This window comes from Neopsephotus bourkii, unplaced genomic scaffold (genome assembly GCF_033783945.1).
Source record: "Neopsephotus bourkii isolate Nb327-2 ecotype Australia unplaced genomic scaffold, CSIRO-AGI_Nbou_v1 NB_1008, whole genome shotgun sequence".
Lineage (NCBI taxonomy): Eukaryota > Metazoa > Chordata > Aves > Psittaciformes > Psittacidae > Neopsephotus > Neopsephotus bourkii.
In genome coordinates, this window is record NW_026901498.1 from 278,129 (window position 1) to 295,502 (window position 17,374).

Sequence of the window (17,374 nt, forward strand, 5' to 3'; positions counted from 1 at the left end):
AGGAAAACAAAACAGTCAGCTTCAGTTTCATGTTCTCATATGCTAGCCCAAGGCTGTTGTACTTGGCTTCTAAATGCTTTATGGAAATGTTTAAATTTAAACAAAAAGATTGTTTTCATTTCAAATTGAAAAAAAGAATAAAACATCCCTGGTAGGTTTTGTGAACCCTTTAAAAATGATGAAACCAAACTACCCTCCTGCCCTCAGCTGTAGATCTAAGCTATCTGATGGCTTCCTCCTAAATGGAAGTGATAAATTATTATTATCCTGACTCAATTAAACCACTGAAAAGGAATGCAACTTAGAAAAATGTTTTATTTATTAATAGTTTGCAGTCTTAAGCACAGTGCCCAGCTAATGAAGTATCACTTTCTTCAGGGATGAGAGATGTTCACAAAGGGGAGAGAATCTGTATTATTTACTGTGAACCCTGCCTGCAGAAGAACTGATTGCATCCTTCTTTAATGAGAACTGGGACAAGAGAGGCTGGTAGTGCCACTGGAGGATTATCCTGAAGTGATCATATCTAAATTTGTGTACAGGCAGACAAGAGCAGTAGTCTGCTATCTGGACCTCCATGAGTGGAACTTTTATCAAACACTAATGTAAGAGCTGAGTATCAAAGCACTTGACACTTAAGGGCACAGAGTGTGTGCAGGCAACATGCTCCTGCTCTACACTGGGACACACATTAGCAACGTGTCTTTATACAAGTTGTTCAAACACATAACCCACTAAAAATACTGTGGTTGAAAAGACTAAAGGGTTTAAATAGATCAGGAAGACAAAAAGACCAGACCACTTGGTGCTCACAGATGTTGATCATGGACACTCTGGCTGCAAACCAGCAATAGTGAACAAGAATGGCATCATTCTCGGGGTGGGGGGGAGCATTCAGGTCCTTATGTAGACAAGTGTCTGGACCAACACATTGAGCATGTTAAAAGCCTGAACCCAAGCCCACTGAACCCAGCAAGAACCACCCCATTCACTCCAGTTCACTTAAGACTGATCTGAATTGTTAAAAGTGGATACTCACCCCTCCTGCAGGTATATGTCCAGGCCACCAAGCAATAGCTGGCTCTCTCATACCGCCTTCAAAGGTGGTTTGTTTGCCACACAGAAAAGGACCATTGCTTCCCCCTAAAGAGAGAAAAGAAGCCATAAACCCCAGAAGCCATAAACCCCACAATAAGCCAACATCATATTTCAGAGGGACACTGTAAACCAGGAAACTTCTAGACTAGTTTTAAATGAATTTTCATTTCTGCTTGAATGCTTCTTCAAATAACAGGTCAGGAGTTGTTGTTTTGGTTTGGCTGTTTTTTTTAATATCAGTTTGTGATGAAATTCTAGGAGTGTCTTCAGCACAGGGACAAAGTGACAGTTAAACACAACTTGCTATCAACCAAACAAAGGTAAAAAACAAAAGCCAAACAAACAGAAAATAGTTCACTGGCATGTTCCTTCCCTTTAAGGATGTTAACTGCTGTTTGGAACTAAAGTGAATCTGACACTTTCAGGCAGAAACAGCATTTCTTTTTTCATAATTCATGTAAAGTACTAAAGCAGTATTAGATGCAGATACAAAACAGAGAAAAATAATTGTGCATTCCCTGAATGTTCACTCTTAGTGACAGCAACTGCTTTGCAGGAATGTTTGGGTTTTTAACCCAACATTGTAGCTAAGCTTACTGAGGAACAAACAGGAAGGGCTTGCGACTGACTCCAGGTCACACAAAGTCAAACACAGTGGTTCAGTTGAAATCATAACTCAGGATACTCCCTGCTCTGTGGTCCAATAACCACAAGACAGCCTGCCTCCAAACAGAAGTGAGTGGGTCATAAAATCAATTTGCAATGACTCTGAGAGAAACAATCGTTTAAACAAAGAAGACTTGTGAATACCAAAATAGAATCATAGAATAGTTAGGGTTGGAAAGGACTTCAAGATCATCCAGTTCCAAACCCCCTGCCATGGGCAAGGACACCTCACACTAAACCATGTCACCCAAGGCTATGTCCAACCTGGCCTTGAACACTGACAGGGATGGAGCATTCACAACCTCCCTGGGCAACCCATTCCAGTGCCTCACCACCCTTACAGGAAAGAACTTCCTCTTTATATCCAATCTAAACTTCCCCTGTTTAAGTTTGAACCCATTAGCCCTTGTCCTATCACTACAGTCCCTAATGAAGAGTCCCTCCCCAGCATCCTTATAGGCCCCTTATAGTTTTTCTTCTTGGTATTTTTCATGTGAGCTAAAGGAGAGACTCTTCAACTCTCTGTAATTACTCAGAAAACTGAAATAGGCATTTGGCAGATGGAGAGTAAGAACCCTGCTAGGTTATTGTGCCTGGTCCTGAATAAATTGAAGAATATTCACCCCTGACAGTGGGACACAAAGTGGAAGTGCACACATGTGAACAGCCACATTGGGTTAGGCCAAAAGTACATTTAGCCAAGGTTATCTCCCCCAGCAGTGACCAGAAGTAATGAACATAAGCTAATCCTAAGCATAGACGTTCTGCACTTTGAGACTTCTTCTAACTGCATAAAGGAAAACCCCAAGTACAGGTCTGTTTTCCCGCAGACACAGGGACTTTAGCCTTGATTTCACAACCCCAGCCCAGGTTTGTTCATTGGAGACTCACCTTGTTTAGGAGCTGAAATGAGAGCAGCCCCATTATCAGAGGTGAAAAACACAAAAGTGTTTTCACTGATACCCAGCTTCTGAAGATGTTTTAGGATTTTTCCAATGCTATCATCAATTTCTCGCACAGCATCCCCATATCTAAGGCAAAAACGGACACAAAACATTACAGGCAGGAAAAGAGAAAAAGTGTCACACAGCATAATACACTACAATCAGCCACAACGCTTCTAGGGGATGTAATTTATGCCTGTGCTGCAGAAACAGTTGTCTTATGCAGCAGGTACTGTAATAAACTTTCCCATTGCAAATCCCGTGTCTCCTACCTGCAGAGAGCAGCCTTTCTTGGGTATTAACAGTCAGAATTTGTTCATATGTGAGCCACTCTTGGACAGAGACCAATGACTGATACAAATTTAGCTATGAAGTTCTCAAACACAGGCAAACCCACTTTGCCACAGACTTGAAGCTAATAACATACTTTTGCTTACGGATGCTGGTTTGTAACTGCACTCTCAGAAGCAGGGCCCCCAGTATCTAGACAGCTCTTTGCCTCCTGTAAATTGCATTTTTCATGCCTGCTTTTCTACTTGCTGGCCTGATTTATAGGCTTTTAAAACAGGCACTAATCATACAAAAGCCTTCCAAAAATCATCTGTGCCACATACAGCACTTCATTACTCACACAACTGGCAAAGGAGCTTACACTCCCCCTTCTCCCCCATTTTAGTCACATGATCTTCATTTCAGATGATAGCAAAATTATTAAAAAACAATCCAAGCACAGTCCTCACTAATCTATTTCAGCACACACACACACTTTAGAGAAATTATCTATGTACTTGGATCAACATTGCTTAGGTTTTCTGTTTCTGCAGCATGAGGTATTAATTTAAAAAGACCCAACAAAATCAAGACCCACAAACTCAAGACTTACAGTCCTCTCTGACTACTGCCCAGGAACTGTTTGGAGGCATAAACAGGAGCATGGGTAGCATCAATTGCCCAGTATAAAAAGAATGGCTGCTGGCTGGCCTGCTGCTTGCTAATAAAATCGAGAGCTTCCTGTAAACAGCAATAAAAATGAATTTAATGGAATCATCCTCTGCCATCTAGATCTCTCCAAAAAAAGCAGCATAAAGTCACTATGGCTTAAAAACTAGTGTTAAAATAGACATTACCTGCAGGTAGATCTGAGTCAAGTTGGCTTCACCTGTCTTCAGATCAATTTTGAAATCTTCATAGTACCTTAACAATAAAAAGAATCAGAGAGAAAAAAAATCATATAACATAAACAGGCTTTTTTTACCTTGGTACAAAAGTAGGTGACAAACAGATCATGTGATACTCAGCAAACTCTCTTCAGATATCAAGAAGAGTAGCACCATATTTTTTTGTTTATGGGGGAAAGTAACAAAACAGCTAGATCTGAATTAAGGATCACTGCAAGTTTTGGACAAACCTGAGCTACCGAACTTTCACTCTTAAGCTGTTAGAATAGGGATAGTATGGTTACAGATCTCATGCTGTTACTCCTTCAATAGAGAGCTGTTTGAAATGTGAATAAGATTTTTAGAAGTACAGAACAACTTCCAGGGAGATGGAGCAATCCTGGAATCAGACCTTGGGCTGCTTGGAAAATGTTATGTTATGTTAGAAGTATCTTTAGACACCAATTAAGCGAAGAAGGGCAGGGGGCAGTCCTCAAGAGAACACCAAGAGAAATAAGATGATACAAGACTCAAATGGAATGGACAAGAATGGCACAACTGCAGACTTGGAGCACAGAATGGTGTTATGCAAACAGACAGAAGTTTATTACAAACACGAAGACAAGAAATAAAGAGGTCTTTCAGTACAGACTTGAACCAGCTTCCAAGAGAAGCAGTGGAGTGACATCATCACAGGAAGCCATTAGGGTGCAATGGGATAAGCAAACATCTCTTGGAGGGAGGCACTCTAGAGCAGTCCCATCCCTAAATGGTCCATGTGCATCTTGTATGTTGGCCTTGTTACTCAGGGCTATTCATGTGTTTCATGTCTGCTTACAAGCACCTTTTCTGCACTGGTTTATTGCTGAACTGCAGGATATTCAGGGTACCCTGTAGTAAGTATGTCAGATCACATACGAGGCAGGATATTCCCAAAGCTTGACATGCTATAAAGTCCTCTGCATGGGGTGAAATACCTGTAGATCACTGCCCATCCAACTGAGTCTGTAACTGATTCTGAAGCAGCTGCTGGCTTTACCAAACCCTTTCCACTGAAATGGGTTTGCTACGGTAGCACTTATCTTCCAGCACTGAAATGTCAGCAGGGGAAGCAAAGAAAATAACATTACCAGGCAAGTAGCTGAATTACCTGCCAATCATTTCCCAGTCTCTATACAAAGGGATATTGGGGAGAGCTCTGTTATCAAAAGGTCCAAAATGGCAATTTGGGGATCCAAACCATTCATCAAACCCATGCTTCAGGGGGTGGAACTGCGGCCGGTGACCCAGATGCCTAGGAACAAAAGAAACAGATGAGTTGAAATTCTGCAGCAAAAAAGCAAATAATCATCTCATCAGAATGGCATGCAAGAAAACAATCTTTGTCTAATAAGAAAAAACCTAAGCATTTCAATGAAATAAATGCAGAGGATTTTCTTGATCATTCTCATACTTGTTGCAAGTGTGTCTGTGCAGACTCACTCCAGTGCTCACATATATCCCATTTTAGCCTACTATCTGATCTTTGTTTTCCATTGTTTCCTTCCATTGGTGTCTTCTTTCATGCTGTCTTGATGAGCTGCACTCATGGACACCACCACCCAAAGCCATTGCAAAGACACACATAATGTTTTACTTAGGGATTCTGATCTGTGAGAAGTCACTTTCATACCACTAAACTGTAAAAACATAAGGCAAAGCTCATGATATGTATCATTATATCTGCATCCCCTTTATGGAGTATTCAGGCTGCCAAAATGGTACAAAGAGACCTGAATGTAAATGAGAACGAGTTCTTTGTGAGTACATGTGCACATAAAACACGTTTAGCTACTGCTGATGACAGCTCTGTTCTACTACGCAGCTTGAAAATTCTCCATCCTTAACTTCAAGATGCAGCTCCTCTCTAATCTCCAACTGTAATGCTGCAAATTCTAAATTTCCTTCGTTTATACCATCTTGAGGACACAGAACACCCATCCTCTCTCAGTCTCTAAGGGAGATCTTTGTAGCTTAATGTTTATGTAATCATTCTACCTTCCACTCACGAGCCTGCATTTGCAACCAGTCCATTTTATGCCATCACTTTCTGCACACTTTCTGAACATAAGGGGCATAAAATGCATTACCTGAAGTAAACCGATCCATGGTGTTATTCTGAGCTATTCCAAAATAAGTTATAACAGAAAATAATCATAATTCCAGATATGATTATTTGGTAATGTAACTAACCCTGCAAGTCTGACCTGCAGGATTCTATTTTTTCTTCATTTATATACATGATAATACAAAACTACTCCTCACTGTTTCTACAACAGGGGACATGAAAAATATTTTATTCCAAGAAAGTCCTAAGAGAACTTACAGAGGGAGAAACTTGAAAAAGGCATTAAATAATTTCTGAGATGCAGATTATTCTCTCCCTCTCACAACACAAAAAAAGAGATACAATGAAATGCAACAAATTCAAAAACGGTCATGCGAAATACTTGACTTGCAAACATACAACTAAACTATGGAACTTGCTGCCACAGGACACCCTCACAAGTGTTTAGGAGGAATTTTGATATAGAAATCTAGTGCTGGGGAACTTAGACTTCTTTAAAAGCCCTAAAATTCTGTGTTTGAGACCCGAATTTAACTACTGTACTTTGCCTTTTTTCTTTGTTAACCCCTTTCTAGGAAGCACAAGCAGAGATGGCTGCTGTACAGGATGACTCCCTAGCCCTGCCCAGGGTAACAGGTCTTGGGTGCACAACAATAGTGCGCTGCAGGTTCATATTTAGACTGCTTATTCCTAACAGCTGCAGGTTCTTCCAGATTTTGCTCTTTTCCAAATAACTGCCTGGAACCAATCTGTATTTGCATTGTTTATTTCTTTTCCCTGAGTGTATGAATTTACATTTATTAGCAGTGAAGTGCATCTTATTGCGTTCAGCCCACTGATCCGATTCTTCATGGCCACTCTGCTATTTGGATTTGTGGTTAATAAATAATTCACTGTCTCAGGTTAGTTTGCTTGCTTTCCAATTTCAGCAGCAGTGGTGAATCCGGCCACAATTCAAACTCCCTCTTCTCTAGCTAGTTAACAAAACTGTTAGAGAAACTGTACCCTATTACTTTCCTTAACAGTATCCCCCCAGTACTTCTCCTGTCTGAACTCTCTTCATTAACGATTACTCTGTCAACTCCTCTGGTGTCTACGTACTGTGGAAGTTGCTACTTATGCATTTATGTATTAAAGCACTCTTCCAAACTGTGAATCAGCTGGTCAGAGATCACCAGACCCCATGGGATTCCATTACAGCCCACAAGCACATCTGAAATTCTGATCTTAAAAATGCACCAGTTTCAACTATTACATTGGTAATCCCACTGTGCTTGTTTGATAGGAGTCTCTTTCAGGCTTTTCCCTTCTGATTCTTTGCAGACATAGAATCACAGAATGGTTTGGGCTGGAAGGGACCTTCGAGATCACATAGTTCCAAATCCCTGCCACGTGCAGAGACATCCTCCATTAAACCAGGTTGCTCAAAGCCCTGACCAACCTGGCCATCACAAAACATAGATTTTTAGAAGTTCTCTCTCTTTTACAAAGATTATACTGTACTTCCATAAAAGTCCATAAAGCCAAAGGACAATATTCACAGAGTATTGGATTAGACCTCCAGGTGTTTTAAAACATCTGGTATCAACTATGCCGATCAAGCTTACTCCTATTCACCCTCACCTTCTACACTTGATAAACAATCTTAAATGTAGCCCTAGAGATGTCTGCATCTATTTCTACACCACACACTTATACCCCCTAAAAAGAAGCTTTCTCAATTTAGACTACTGTATTAACAAAAAACCCCAATATATAGCAAGGGCCAGTGACAAAAAGCACTTAGGTGCTCAAGGCAAGTTCCAGCAGAACATCTTGATGGTTTTTGATTGAGTGGGATGATAAGTGGATGAAAGCACACAGGGTGAAGGGTTTATAAATACACACACACACAAACCCAACCCTTCAAGTCTTTGTATGAAGATACATGTACTTGTAATGACAGCAAGTCAGAAATTGATCACAGTAGGGGGGAAGATCCACCACAGATTTCAAAAGTCAGACATCTGAGCTTCTGGTTGTTCTGCTGCTCCTTCACAATACACACACACACACACACACACACACACACAAACTGAGATCTTAAAGCAAGAGATCTTAAAGCAAGCTTACCATTTGCCAATGATCTTATTGATGTAGCCAGCTTTCTTCAGCAGCTCTGGAAGCAGTAATTCAGAATCTGGGATTCCTCCTACTATATCCTGTGGTGTGTATGCTGCATAAAACAAACAAAAATCTTTCCAACTCTTAACAACATTAGAGAAAACAGCTCATGGCTACCCATCATTAGAAGCACTGTTACCAGATCAGAAATAGCAACTAGCTTGAAGTCCCAGCAGTATAACTCCTTGGAAGTTCTCCCAGGCCTGAGATGAAGAAAATTAATTCAGAGAAATCAACAGATCTACACCCATTAGCACACCATGGCCAACAGTAAAGGGGGCTGCCATCACAGAATGAAGTTAAGACCCTTGAAAGGGGCAGGTCATAAAGAAAGCAAGTGCTGTAGGTGTGCACTGAAATTTCCTTTGCTCTTGCAAATTTGCTTCCTATTTTCTAAAACTAAGGCTTTTTTCCCCTGAATCAAATGATCACTAAACTTGCTCAGATTGCAAGAGCTTAAAGTAATGATACCTCTCTCTCAGTCTACAGTTCTATGGCCCTTGAGAATCTAAGGTGTGACTTCGATTAGGATGGACACATCCAAGAGCATTTGCTGATCCATAGTCCGAAACAGCATGTAGCTGCTGATTCCTGCCCAAGCACATGGCATGTGTCACGCCATTATGAACATTATGGGACATTATGAACTGGTAATCTTCCCTGGAAGCATCATGGGCACAACAGTGCTGCAAAACTGCCAAGGCTGAAATGGTTAGAGAACTGGCTGCTGAATAAAACTGTTAGCAGCTTGTTCTTTACTCTGGGTGTTAACATACACCCAATGTGACTTTCTTTCACCATACACCAATTAGACCACCCAGAGGAAACACTTCTCAGCCAGCAGAAGCAAATGGACCAACCAGCCTTGTTTACATCTCTTTAATTTGAGGAGGTTTTCTGCTTGATGAGGAGGAAGCAATAAATTTCACGCTCATTACCACCAGTTAACATGGTAATCTTTTCGTGCCACTCTGGAAGATCCATAGGGGAAGATCACCAAGCCAAGCCTTTGTTCAAAGCAATACTTCCTACAAAGCACAGAGGGAAATCAAGAGAGGAAGGCAAATCAGGAGTGAAGCCCGTACCATTTCTGGCATGTGCATTCGTGGTGTAAAATCCATTCCTGACAGGAAGACGGCCCGTCAACAGTGCTGCCCTGGCTGCAAATAACAAAAAAATGTTTTATTTTACATGCATTCTCTGCTTAATGTTAACATTACTACATTAAGGCTGAGGACAGCACACTGACTGAAGCATGTCAGCGTCTTTTTGCCACAGCCAGCTAACTAAGATCACTCACATTCAAACAGGCAGGAACTCCCCTCTCCAGTGAGCCATGGAGATAGCCACATTCTGATAAGACAACATTAAACTTACTCCAGGACAAACCCAACTGAAATTTGGCCCCTCTCTTAAATTACCCACTGCTGAAGAATCCTTACTTTCAATAGTCAATGTAGCAGCTCTTCTATCTCAGTAATTATAAAAGGAACATCTGACATTTATATTTAAGAGGAAATCATAACATGAACTGATTAGATGCTTAAGGCCAAGTTTTTAAGCTTGCTTGAACACAAGTCATGTAATAGTGAAGAAAGAGCTGTCCAGCTTTGACAACAGAAGTCAGGTCCTGACTGCAGGGAATGTTTAAACAGATGTTTTACTTTAAGCATATACAGTACCACTGCTGGACTTAGCAGGACTTCAGCATATTTTAAATGCCTTTTCTCAGCAAGGACGTCATCAGCACACTGACAAATTATATCCTAAATGAAAGCCCAAACAGAAAGCTCCTGTTCCTCATCTTTGTTTCGGTTCTTGGCTGCCAATCAGGTTTGAAACAAAAAAAAAAAAAAGAAAGAGGGGAAAAAAAGAAAGAAAATAAACCCACATCAGAGAAAAACAATAATGATAAAAATATCTGTGACTCCCAGACCCAAACGTTTCTTTTATCTCTTGTCCCTTCCCCAAGAATCTTGCAAACCATGAGGGTCAAAACCAGGGCACAACCTGCTGCAAGAAAGTCTCACCAAAGCCAATGGAATCAAACTATGTACAATGTTCAGCAACAATGTAGGTAGTGCTTTGTTTACCCCAAAATAAGAAAGATGAAAAAAAATGCAATGACTGCAGTTTTTAGAATACCGCACCATAATGTTGTAAATATTCCTTTAGCTAGACTGATTTGATCACTAAAACAGTGCTTTGTATGGACTGAAGATTGTAGGTTTTCCAATCAAAACATAAATAAAAAGGGAGCAAAACGCAGGATCAAAGCACCAAATCCAAACTCTGCCCTGAGGGTAATCTCTTGCTTGGTTGCTAGTTTGTCAGATGCTGGCAAACATCCCAAACTTCTCAGAAGGTGGCACACTTATATGCTAGTTTAAAACTCAAGTTTACTTACATGGAGAACAGAGGGGGTTGGCAGTATAAAAATCCAGGAAAAGCATCCCTTCTGAAGCCATCTGGTCTAAGTTAGGAGTTTCCTTAGAAGGCTCTCCGAAAACTCCCAAATCACCCCAACCCATCTGTAAAAGAACACATCAAAAGATGTAAAAGTACTTTTACTCTTCCACAACAATGCTTCTGGGCCCACATAACACTGTTATTGTATCCCTTCATTTCTAAATCTTTATAGTGCTCATCTCCCTACTTAGGGAGTACTTCACAAATGTGATAAAAATTATCTTCCCCAACCCTGTGAAGCCGGGAACTATTACACTTCTCACTGAGGAATGGGAAACCAAGGCACACATGAGATTAACTGACTTGCTAATAGCCATTAAAACACTTGTAGTAGAACTGGGTTAAGAACCCTAATGCCTTCACTCTTACTCAAGTGCCGGATGACCGGCAAGCACACATGTCAGGGAGGACAAGGAACTTACAAGTGATATAATCAGTGCTGTACAGCTGCAAAGTCTGACTGCTCTCTTTGCAGTGGATCCCAGGACTTCACTTCAGCCTGCTGAATTTGTCAATTCATCTGTGTATATGTAACTAGAAATGCAAAGGAAAGCTCTAAACCCCAAAGAAGTGCTGCAGGAAAAAGGAGGAAGCATTTACTTGAGAAGCAAGCTCTGCAGAGAAACCTGACAGAGGCATCACGTCTTGAAACATGGAGAAACCGGTGTCTTGCTTATTTCTAAGACAGTGGTTTCACCCTGCATCTTCTCCGGGCATATGAGGGGTCATACCCCAGGAGAATCATAGATTACTATCATGCTGTCTACATTCATCGCTGAAAGCTATTACTGGTAATAATACAAATAAAACTGACTTAAAACAGAAGGTTCTAGAAGGGAACAATTTAATGAGCAATTAGGCACCATGGTTGCTAGAGATTATATTATGCTTTAAAAAAGGCAATAGCTTTCTTTAATATAGATGTGTATCAGGTGAGCAACTGATAGAGAGGGTGTAATGTACTGAGATGTTTAGAAAGCCATCTGTTTGGCCTCATCTGAGAGTCCAACATTTACACTGCAGTGGTGCAGTTTGGAAAAGAAAACTATTGGAGAACTGCAGAGCCGTCTGCTGAGGTTGGAGCAAGGAGCAAATAAACATTACAGCCTACCACTAGGATGTGGAATTAATGAATTCAATGGGATCACCCCCCAATTCTCTATTCTTCAGTATCTTTATCATCAAGGAAGAAAGAAAAAAAACAGTATCGTGTTGTTCTAATTCGCAATCACAGAAGTTACTGAAGGATTAAAGTAAAAAAGACCATGAAGATGCATTTTTAACTAACAGATTATTAAATAAATAAATAGTTCATAGAAGCTCCAGTCAGGATCTATACCTTATCATGTCTCATGCTGTACCAACACTTCTAGAGTGGGATAATCACTGTCCCAGGGAGCTTTCATCTTGAATATTACAAATGCCAGCTGGGAAAGGAGGTGTGTATGGGGGGGGAATATTCCTGAATGGGGAATTGAGATGGACTGCCGAAGGCTCAGCTGGGCAGAAAAACTCGTCTTACAAGGTAATTATCTTGTACTGGAGTGTAGAAACACAATGAAAACCAGTCATGCTGAATCGGCAGAAGGAGCCAAACAGGCGATAAGAGCTTGCCCACCCTCCGAGGCACACACCCACCCTCATTTGCTTTTCAAGCAGCTTAAAACGGCACACAACAGGTTCCTACTACAAACAAACCTGATGGATGACAACAAAGTACTCAGGAGAGAAGCAAACCAGGAAGATGTCAGCAACAGGAATGTGCTGGAAAATAATGTATTTCCTTGCCCAGGTGGCTAAGACCACCCCAGATTGCAAAAGTGAGAAGACTTTTGATTGGAAATAAATCTGTGATTATTTCCATTTTTTAGAGATTTATTGCCTTTTTTTCCCCCTCCCCCTCAGTTTAGAAGGCAAAAATCAGCAAAATTATTTTTCTTCTCGTTAAGGTTTTCAAGGGGTAAGTGTGGGTTTCTAAAACATTTCCTTAAATATCTTGTGAGTTTATTTCTCTACACTTGTAGACGCACCTTACTCGGTGCTACTACAGATACCTCCATTGCTGGCTTTGGAAGATATTGTCATGATTATTTTTGTAGGCTACAAAAACCAAGCCTTAACTTCAGCGTGATTCTACCAAGGCTTGAAAATCACAGAGACACCCTGTTTTTCAACATACACCAGCCAGTTGAATACTTTGCCAAGGACTGTGGAGTTCATTGCTCATCATACTCAGTCACTATAAATGGACTAATAGATGACATTATTAAACTTGTAAGGTATGTAGGTGTTGTATGCACCAGTTCCAAAAGGCTTGTGTATGGGCTTGACTTTACAGGTCTGAGCAGGCCACCTCAGGAAGCTCTGTCCTGAAGGAGGGGTAGGGCAGGGGTACACCAGACCTGGCAGGGACTTCATTTCTTCACCACTTTTTACACAAAATTAGGATAGGAAATGAGGAAGAAAGCAACTGAGCATGAGGAAGTACTTACATGAAGTCCTTACAGGCTTATTCAGATATTCCTGCATATTTCAATCAAACTTTTCCAGACCGCCACATCAACCTATGCCTGAATCACTGTGCTGGAGGCCTCTGACCATGAATCACGGTACAGGCTCCACTCACCTGCCATCGCACAGGCTGAATATGAAGCCCTGAAAGGGGTGATGTGTAAACCTGGGAACTGTGATCTAGGCTGGATCATGCCCATAAAGAACACCTGGGCCCCATGCCCTTGGGTGACATGGTTTATTGCGAGGTGTCCCTGCCCATGGCAGGGGGGTTGGAACTGGATGATCTTAAGGTCCTTTCCAACCCTGACTATTCTATGATTCTATGTACATCAGAGAGAGCTCTGCAGGAGTGAGATGGATCTTACAGGGCACAAAGAAGCAAATAAATGCTCAAGACGCACATGCAAAAGACAAGCCTTGCCAGGCCCAAAAATGTCCCTTGATGTGCACTTAGGACACCCAAACTCAGACCAGTTTTCAGGGTAAAGCTCATGGCGCACCAACCTGATGAAACTGCACCAGTGCAGCTTTGGACCCTGCCCATGCGCCTCAATACTCCAGTGAGCTCAGGGACCACCACAGGCACACCACGCACACCAGCACAATGCGTTAGACAGCAGCCATGCCCACAAGGTGCCTGTGCTCAAACCATGCCCCCAAAGAACCCCACAGGCGCCCCTCTGCCAGCCCTGGGAGATCCCCTCACCAAAAGGGCCCTGCTCACACCCCAGTGAACCCCCCCCCCCCCCGCAGCCCACACCCCATAAGACGCACTCCGTGGAGCCGAGCCCCCATTTTACCTCAGCCACACCGGCCCCTTCCCATGAACCCAACACCCCCTCAGCGTCACCCCCCCACAAGCGACTTCCTCTCAGTAACACGGACCCCTGTTCCCACCACCACAACACCCCCCCCCCCGGCCCCACTCACGTCGTCCATGAGGAGCAGGACGATGTTGGGGGGCGCGGAGGCCGCGGCGAGGCCCAGGGCCCAGCACAGGCACAGCGGCACCAGCACCGCCTTCGCCATGGCAACCGCCGCCCCGCGCTGCGGCCGCGCCTCACGTGACACGCGGCGCGCGTCACGGGACTCGCGGGGCGGGCGGTGGAGGCGGGGACAAGATGGCGGTGTGCATCGCTGTTATCGCTAAGGAGGTGGGGATGGACCTCGGGCTGTGGGGCCGGAGCGGAGATGGGCCTCGGGTTGTGGGGCACGGGGGATGTGGGGCCTCAGCGGAGGTGAGGGGAGATCCCAGGTTGTGGGGCCTGAGGGTGGGAGGGGGTCAAGTGGAGCAGTGGGGCCTGAGGAAGGGTGAAGGGAGATCTCAGGTTGTGGGGCCTGAGGGTGGCAGGGGAGCTATGGGGTATGAGGAGAGGTGATGGGAGAGCGTTTGGGTCTCTGGTTGTGGGGCCTGAGCATGAGCGAGGAAGGGAGCAGGACTGGGGCCATGGGGCTGGTTGTGGGGTAGGGGTGATGGGGAAGGGCAGGGTCTCAGGTTGTGGGGCATAAATAGGGGTGAAGGGAGTGGGGCAGAGCCTTGGTGGGTATGTGGGGGACCAGGGCAGTGAGTGCAGGGACAGTGTGAGGGTGCCCTGTGGTGTCCTGCTGCCGGGAGAAGAGAGGGGTTTTCCTCAGAAAGAGGGGGAGAGAGGCACTGCTGGGGCAGGTCAGGCAGTGGAGAGACCTGAGCCTTGTGCAGTGCCTCCCTTTTGCAGCTGGTTCTCCTGGTGCTGGTGTATGGAGATCTGCACAAGTGCTACGAGGTGTAAAGGGGAGCTGTGCATCTGAAATGCTTAAAATAGCTTATTTCTGACAGCAGCAGTTCTTTGGGTGAAAGCACTCTCTTGGCATCACTTACACAGCAGAGCGGCCACTCCTACTCAGTGTAGTTTGCTCTGCTCCCCAGAACTATCCCCTGTACATCCGGAGCGTTCCAACTGAGAACGAGCTGAAGTTCCACTACACCGTGCACACTTCGCTTGATGTCGTGGATGAAAAGATCTCTGCCATGGGCAAGGCCCTCGTAGATCAGAGGGAACTGTACCTAGGGCTCCTCTACCCCACTGAGGACTACAAGGTGTATCTTTCTAATGCTTTTTCCTATGCCATTTTGTATTTATTTATGTATTTATTTTACATGTATTGCTGTGCATTCATTTCTGTATTTATAGAAGCCCCTTCTTTCTTGGAGGGGGCTCTGCATAGAAAGCCTCTCTTTCTACTTGGTGCTGTATTAGAGACGTCAGCATAAAATACATGTCCTTGTTCACTGACCAGTTTGTCACATAAAGGCTCAGGTTTGGTGCCTTGGTCAGTTCAGAAGCTGCTTCACTGCCCACCAGGCAGTGGAAAAACGTACTTTTACCCTACACGAGGGAGTGCAATGCGTGATGAGTGCCTGGTCCAGCTAGACTTCACCTTTCACTAACTGGGTGCTTTAGTCCCTGCTTAGCTAAAACACTTGACTGACTAGAATAAAGCTTAAACTCTTTAACACCAGTAAAAGTAGCAGGAGGGTGAAGGTCTCTGGCAAAGTACCTATATCCCAGGTGCGTGGTCTGATTTCTGTATACTCTGTGGCCTTGTTTATAAGTCACAGAATTGATCTTTTGAGCTTTCTTCATCTTTTCCTCTGAATCCCACAGGTGGGACTTATGTGCAGGCCTGATTTCTGGGGTTTTATAACTTGGTTGTTCATTTTTGAAGTTTCAGGTCAGCCATACTGGCTGACATTGGAACGTCTCCAAGTCTCCCAAAGAAAAATAAATAAGTTGGCTGTGTCATTAAAATGGTTTCCCCAAAATAGCTAGTGGGAGGCTGACTTTTGAAATGGCAAGGCATGCTTTACTGGCCAGTATAGGAGCAAGCTTGTCCTGGAGTTATCAAAGATGGAAGAAGTCAGATAGAAAAGGGATTCAGTTCCTGCAAAATAGCATCTTGCTTACCTCATCTAGTCCTAGCTACGTGCTGGGCACAGCAAGAATGTCTTGTTTCCTCTCAGCTTGTTTGTTTGAGTTTGTCTCAGCCTGCATCAGTTGCTTTGCCAGGCTCTGGTGTGTCAGAAGCACTTGCCTTAACAGCTGCACAGATACGGCTACGTGACAAATTCCAGGGTGAAGTTTGTTATGGTGGTGGATTCTTCAAACACAGCACTTCGAGACAACGAGATCCGCAGTGTAAGTGCAGGACATGAGCACGACTTGCCAATCAGTGTTTTTGCTACTTATTCATAAAGTGCTAAGAAACAACAAAAAAGAAGTATTAATTAAACTACAATCTCTTTTCAGATGTTCCGAAAGCTGCACAATTCATATACAGATATAATGTGTAACCCCTTTTATAACCCTGGGGACCGTATCCATTCCAGGTGAGTTGACCATACTAATACTTTCCATCTTTCTGGAACTTGCAGTATACCCACGATGTAATAGCAGCAAGAGCATGACCTCTCTGACAGTTCATGCTCTGAGAGCCTAAATGGAGAAGAGCTGTGTTGCCTTTGGGCCATTTCTATGTAACAGAAAACTGATAGTCTCATGACTGCCTCACTCCTACCTCAGAATTGGTGTTAGAAACAGTGATGCAAGAAAATTTCTTTCTTGGGGAGAAAAAAAAAAAAAGGAAATGACCTGTTTCACAGGTGACGTAAATAAACATACTTGTAAGCAGAGCAGGTTAAAAAGTGAACAACTGTACTTGTTCAGGGCTTATCCTTGAGTATGGACACATGTAATTCCTCACCTGGAAGGGCCAGTGCCTCCCATTTTTTACCTGTAATCTCACAGGGGATTTTAGTAATGTTTGGATCTTCTGTTGCCTGGGCAAAAACACCTTTGTTCACTTTACTGAGGTCTGCAACCAGGGTGAAACCTGTCCTTACTTTAGCTTAAAGTCATTACTTACCCAACAAAGCGTAGTTAAAGAATAAAACAATGCATTCAGCTTAAGGAAAGCCATCTTGTTAACCAGCAAAAGACATTGTTAGCCATTGCCTTTGTTACAGTAGGTGTGCTGGGCAGAACTAGCTGCTTCCTCTAATATTCTGTGTTCATTCCCTTCTCTAGGGCTTTCGATAATATGGTGAACTCCATGATGATGCAGGTGTGCTGAAGCACTGCTCTTTCTTACCCATGTGTTGAGGACATCTCCCATGTGCAGAATTGTGCATAAATTGATGTATATATTGTCTTCTTTCTGTGCAATATTTTAAATTTATTCTATGTAAATAAACTGGACACCTGCAAGGTCTTCATGCA

At 43.1% G+C, this 17,374-nt stretch overlaps 2 protein-coding genes across 4 annotated transcripts in view; one reads left to right on the top strand and one right to left on the bottom strand.

Moving 5' to 3' along the window:
• GALNS (galactosamine (N-acetyl)-6-sulfatase) overlaps positions 1-14,170 on the bottom strand; it is a 47,831-nt gene extending 33,661 nt beyond the window's left edge. For all 3 annotated transcript variants that reach the window (XM_061360037.1, XM_061360036.1, XM_061360039.1), the window contains exons 1-9: positions 14,049-14,170; positions 10,543-10,666; positions 9,221-9,295; positions 8,085-8,187; positions 5,016-5,159; positions 3,836-3,902; positions 3,592-3,719; positions 2,656-2,795; positions 1,040-1,143 (exon numbers count right to left, since the gene is read on the bottom strand). In XM_061360037.1, the coding sequence (XP_061216021.1) occupies positions 1,040-1,143; positions 2,656-2,795; positions 3,592-3,719; positions 3,836-3,902; positions 5,016-5,159; positions 8,085-8,187; positions 9,221-9,295; positions 10,543-10,666; positions 14,049-14,147 (984 nt within the window). In that variant the 5' untranslated portion in view covers positions 14,148-14,170. The remainder of the gene's footprint in view (positions 1-1,039; positions 1,144-2,655; positions 2,796-3,591; positions 3,720-3,835; positions 3,903-5,015; positions 5,160-8,084; positions 8,188-9,220; positions 9,296-10,542; positions 10,667-14,048) is intronic.
• A 7-nt stretch (positions 14,171-14,177) lies between these two features.
• On the top strand, positions 14,178-17,374 carry TRAPPC2L (trafficking protein particle complex subunit 2L). Its single transcript, XM_061360041.1, has 5 exons — positions 14,178-14,272; positions 15,025-15,197; positions 16,207-16,294; positions 16,406-16,485; positions 17,183-17,374. Exons 1-5 carry the CDS (start codon positions 14,240-14,242, stop codon positions 17,226-17,228), a joined length of 420 nt encoding a protein of 139 aa, XP_061216025.1. The 5' UTR covers positions 14,178-14,239; the 3' UTR covers positions 17,229-17,374.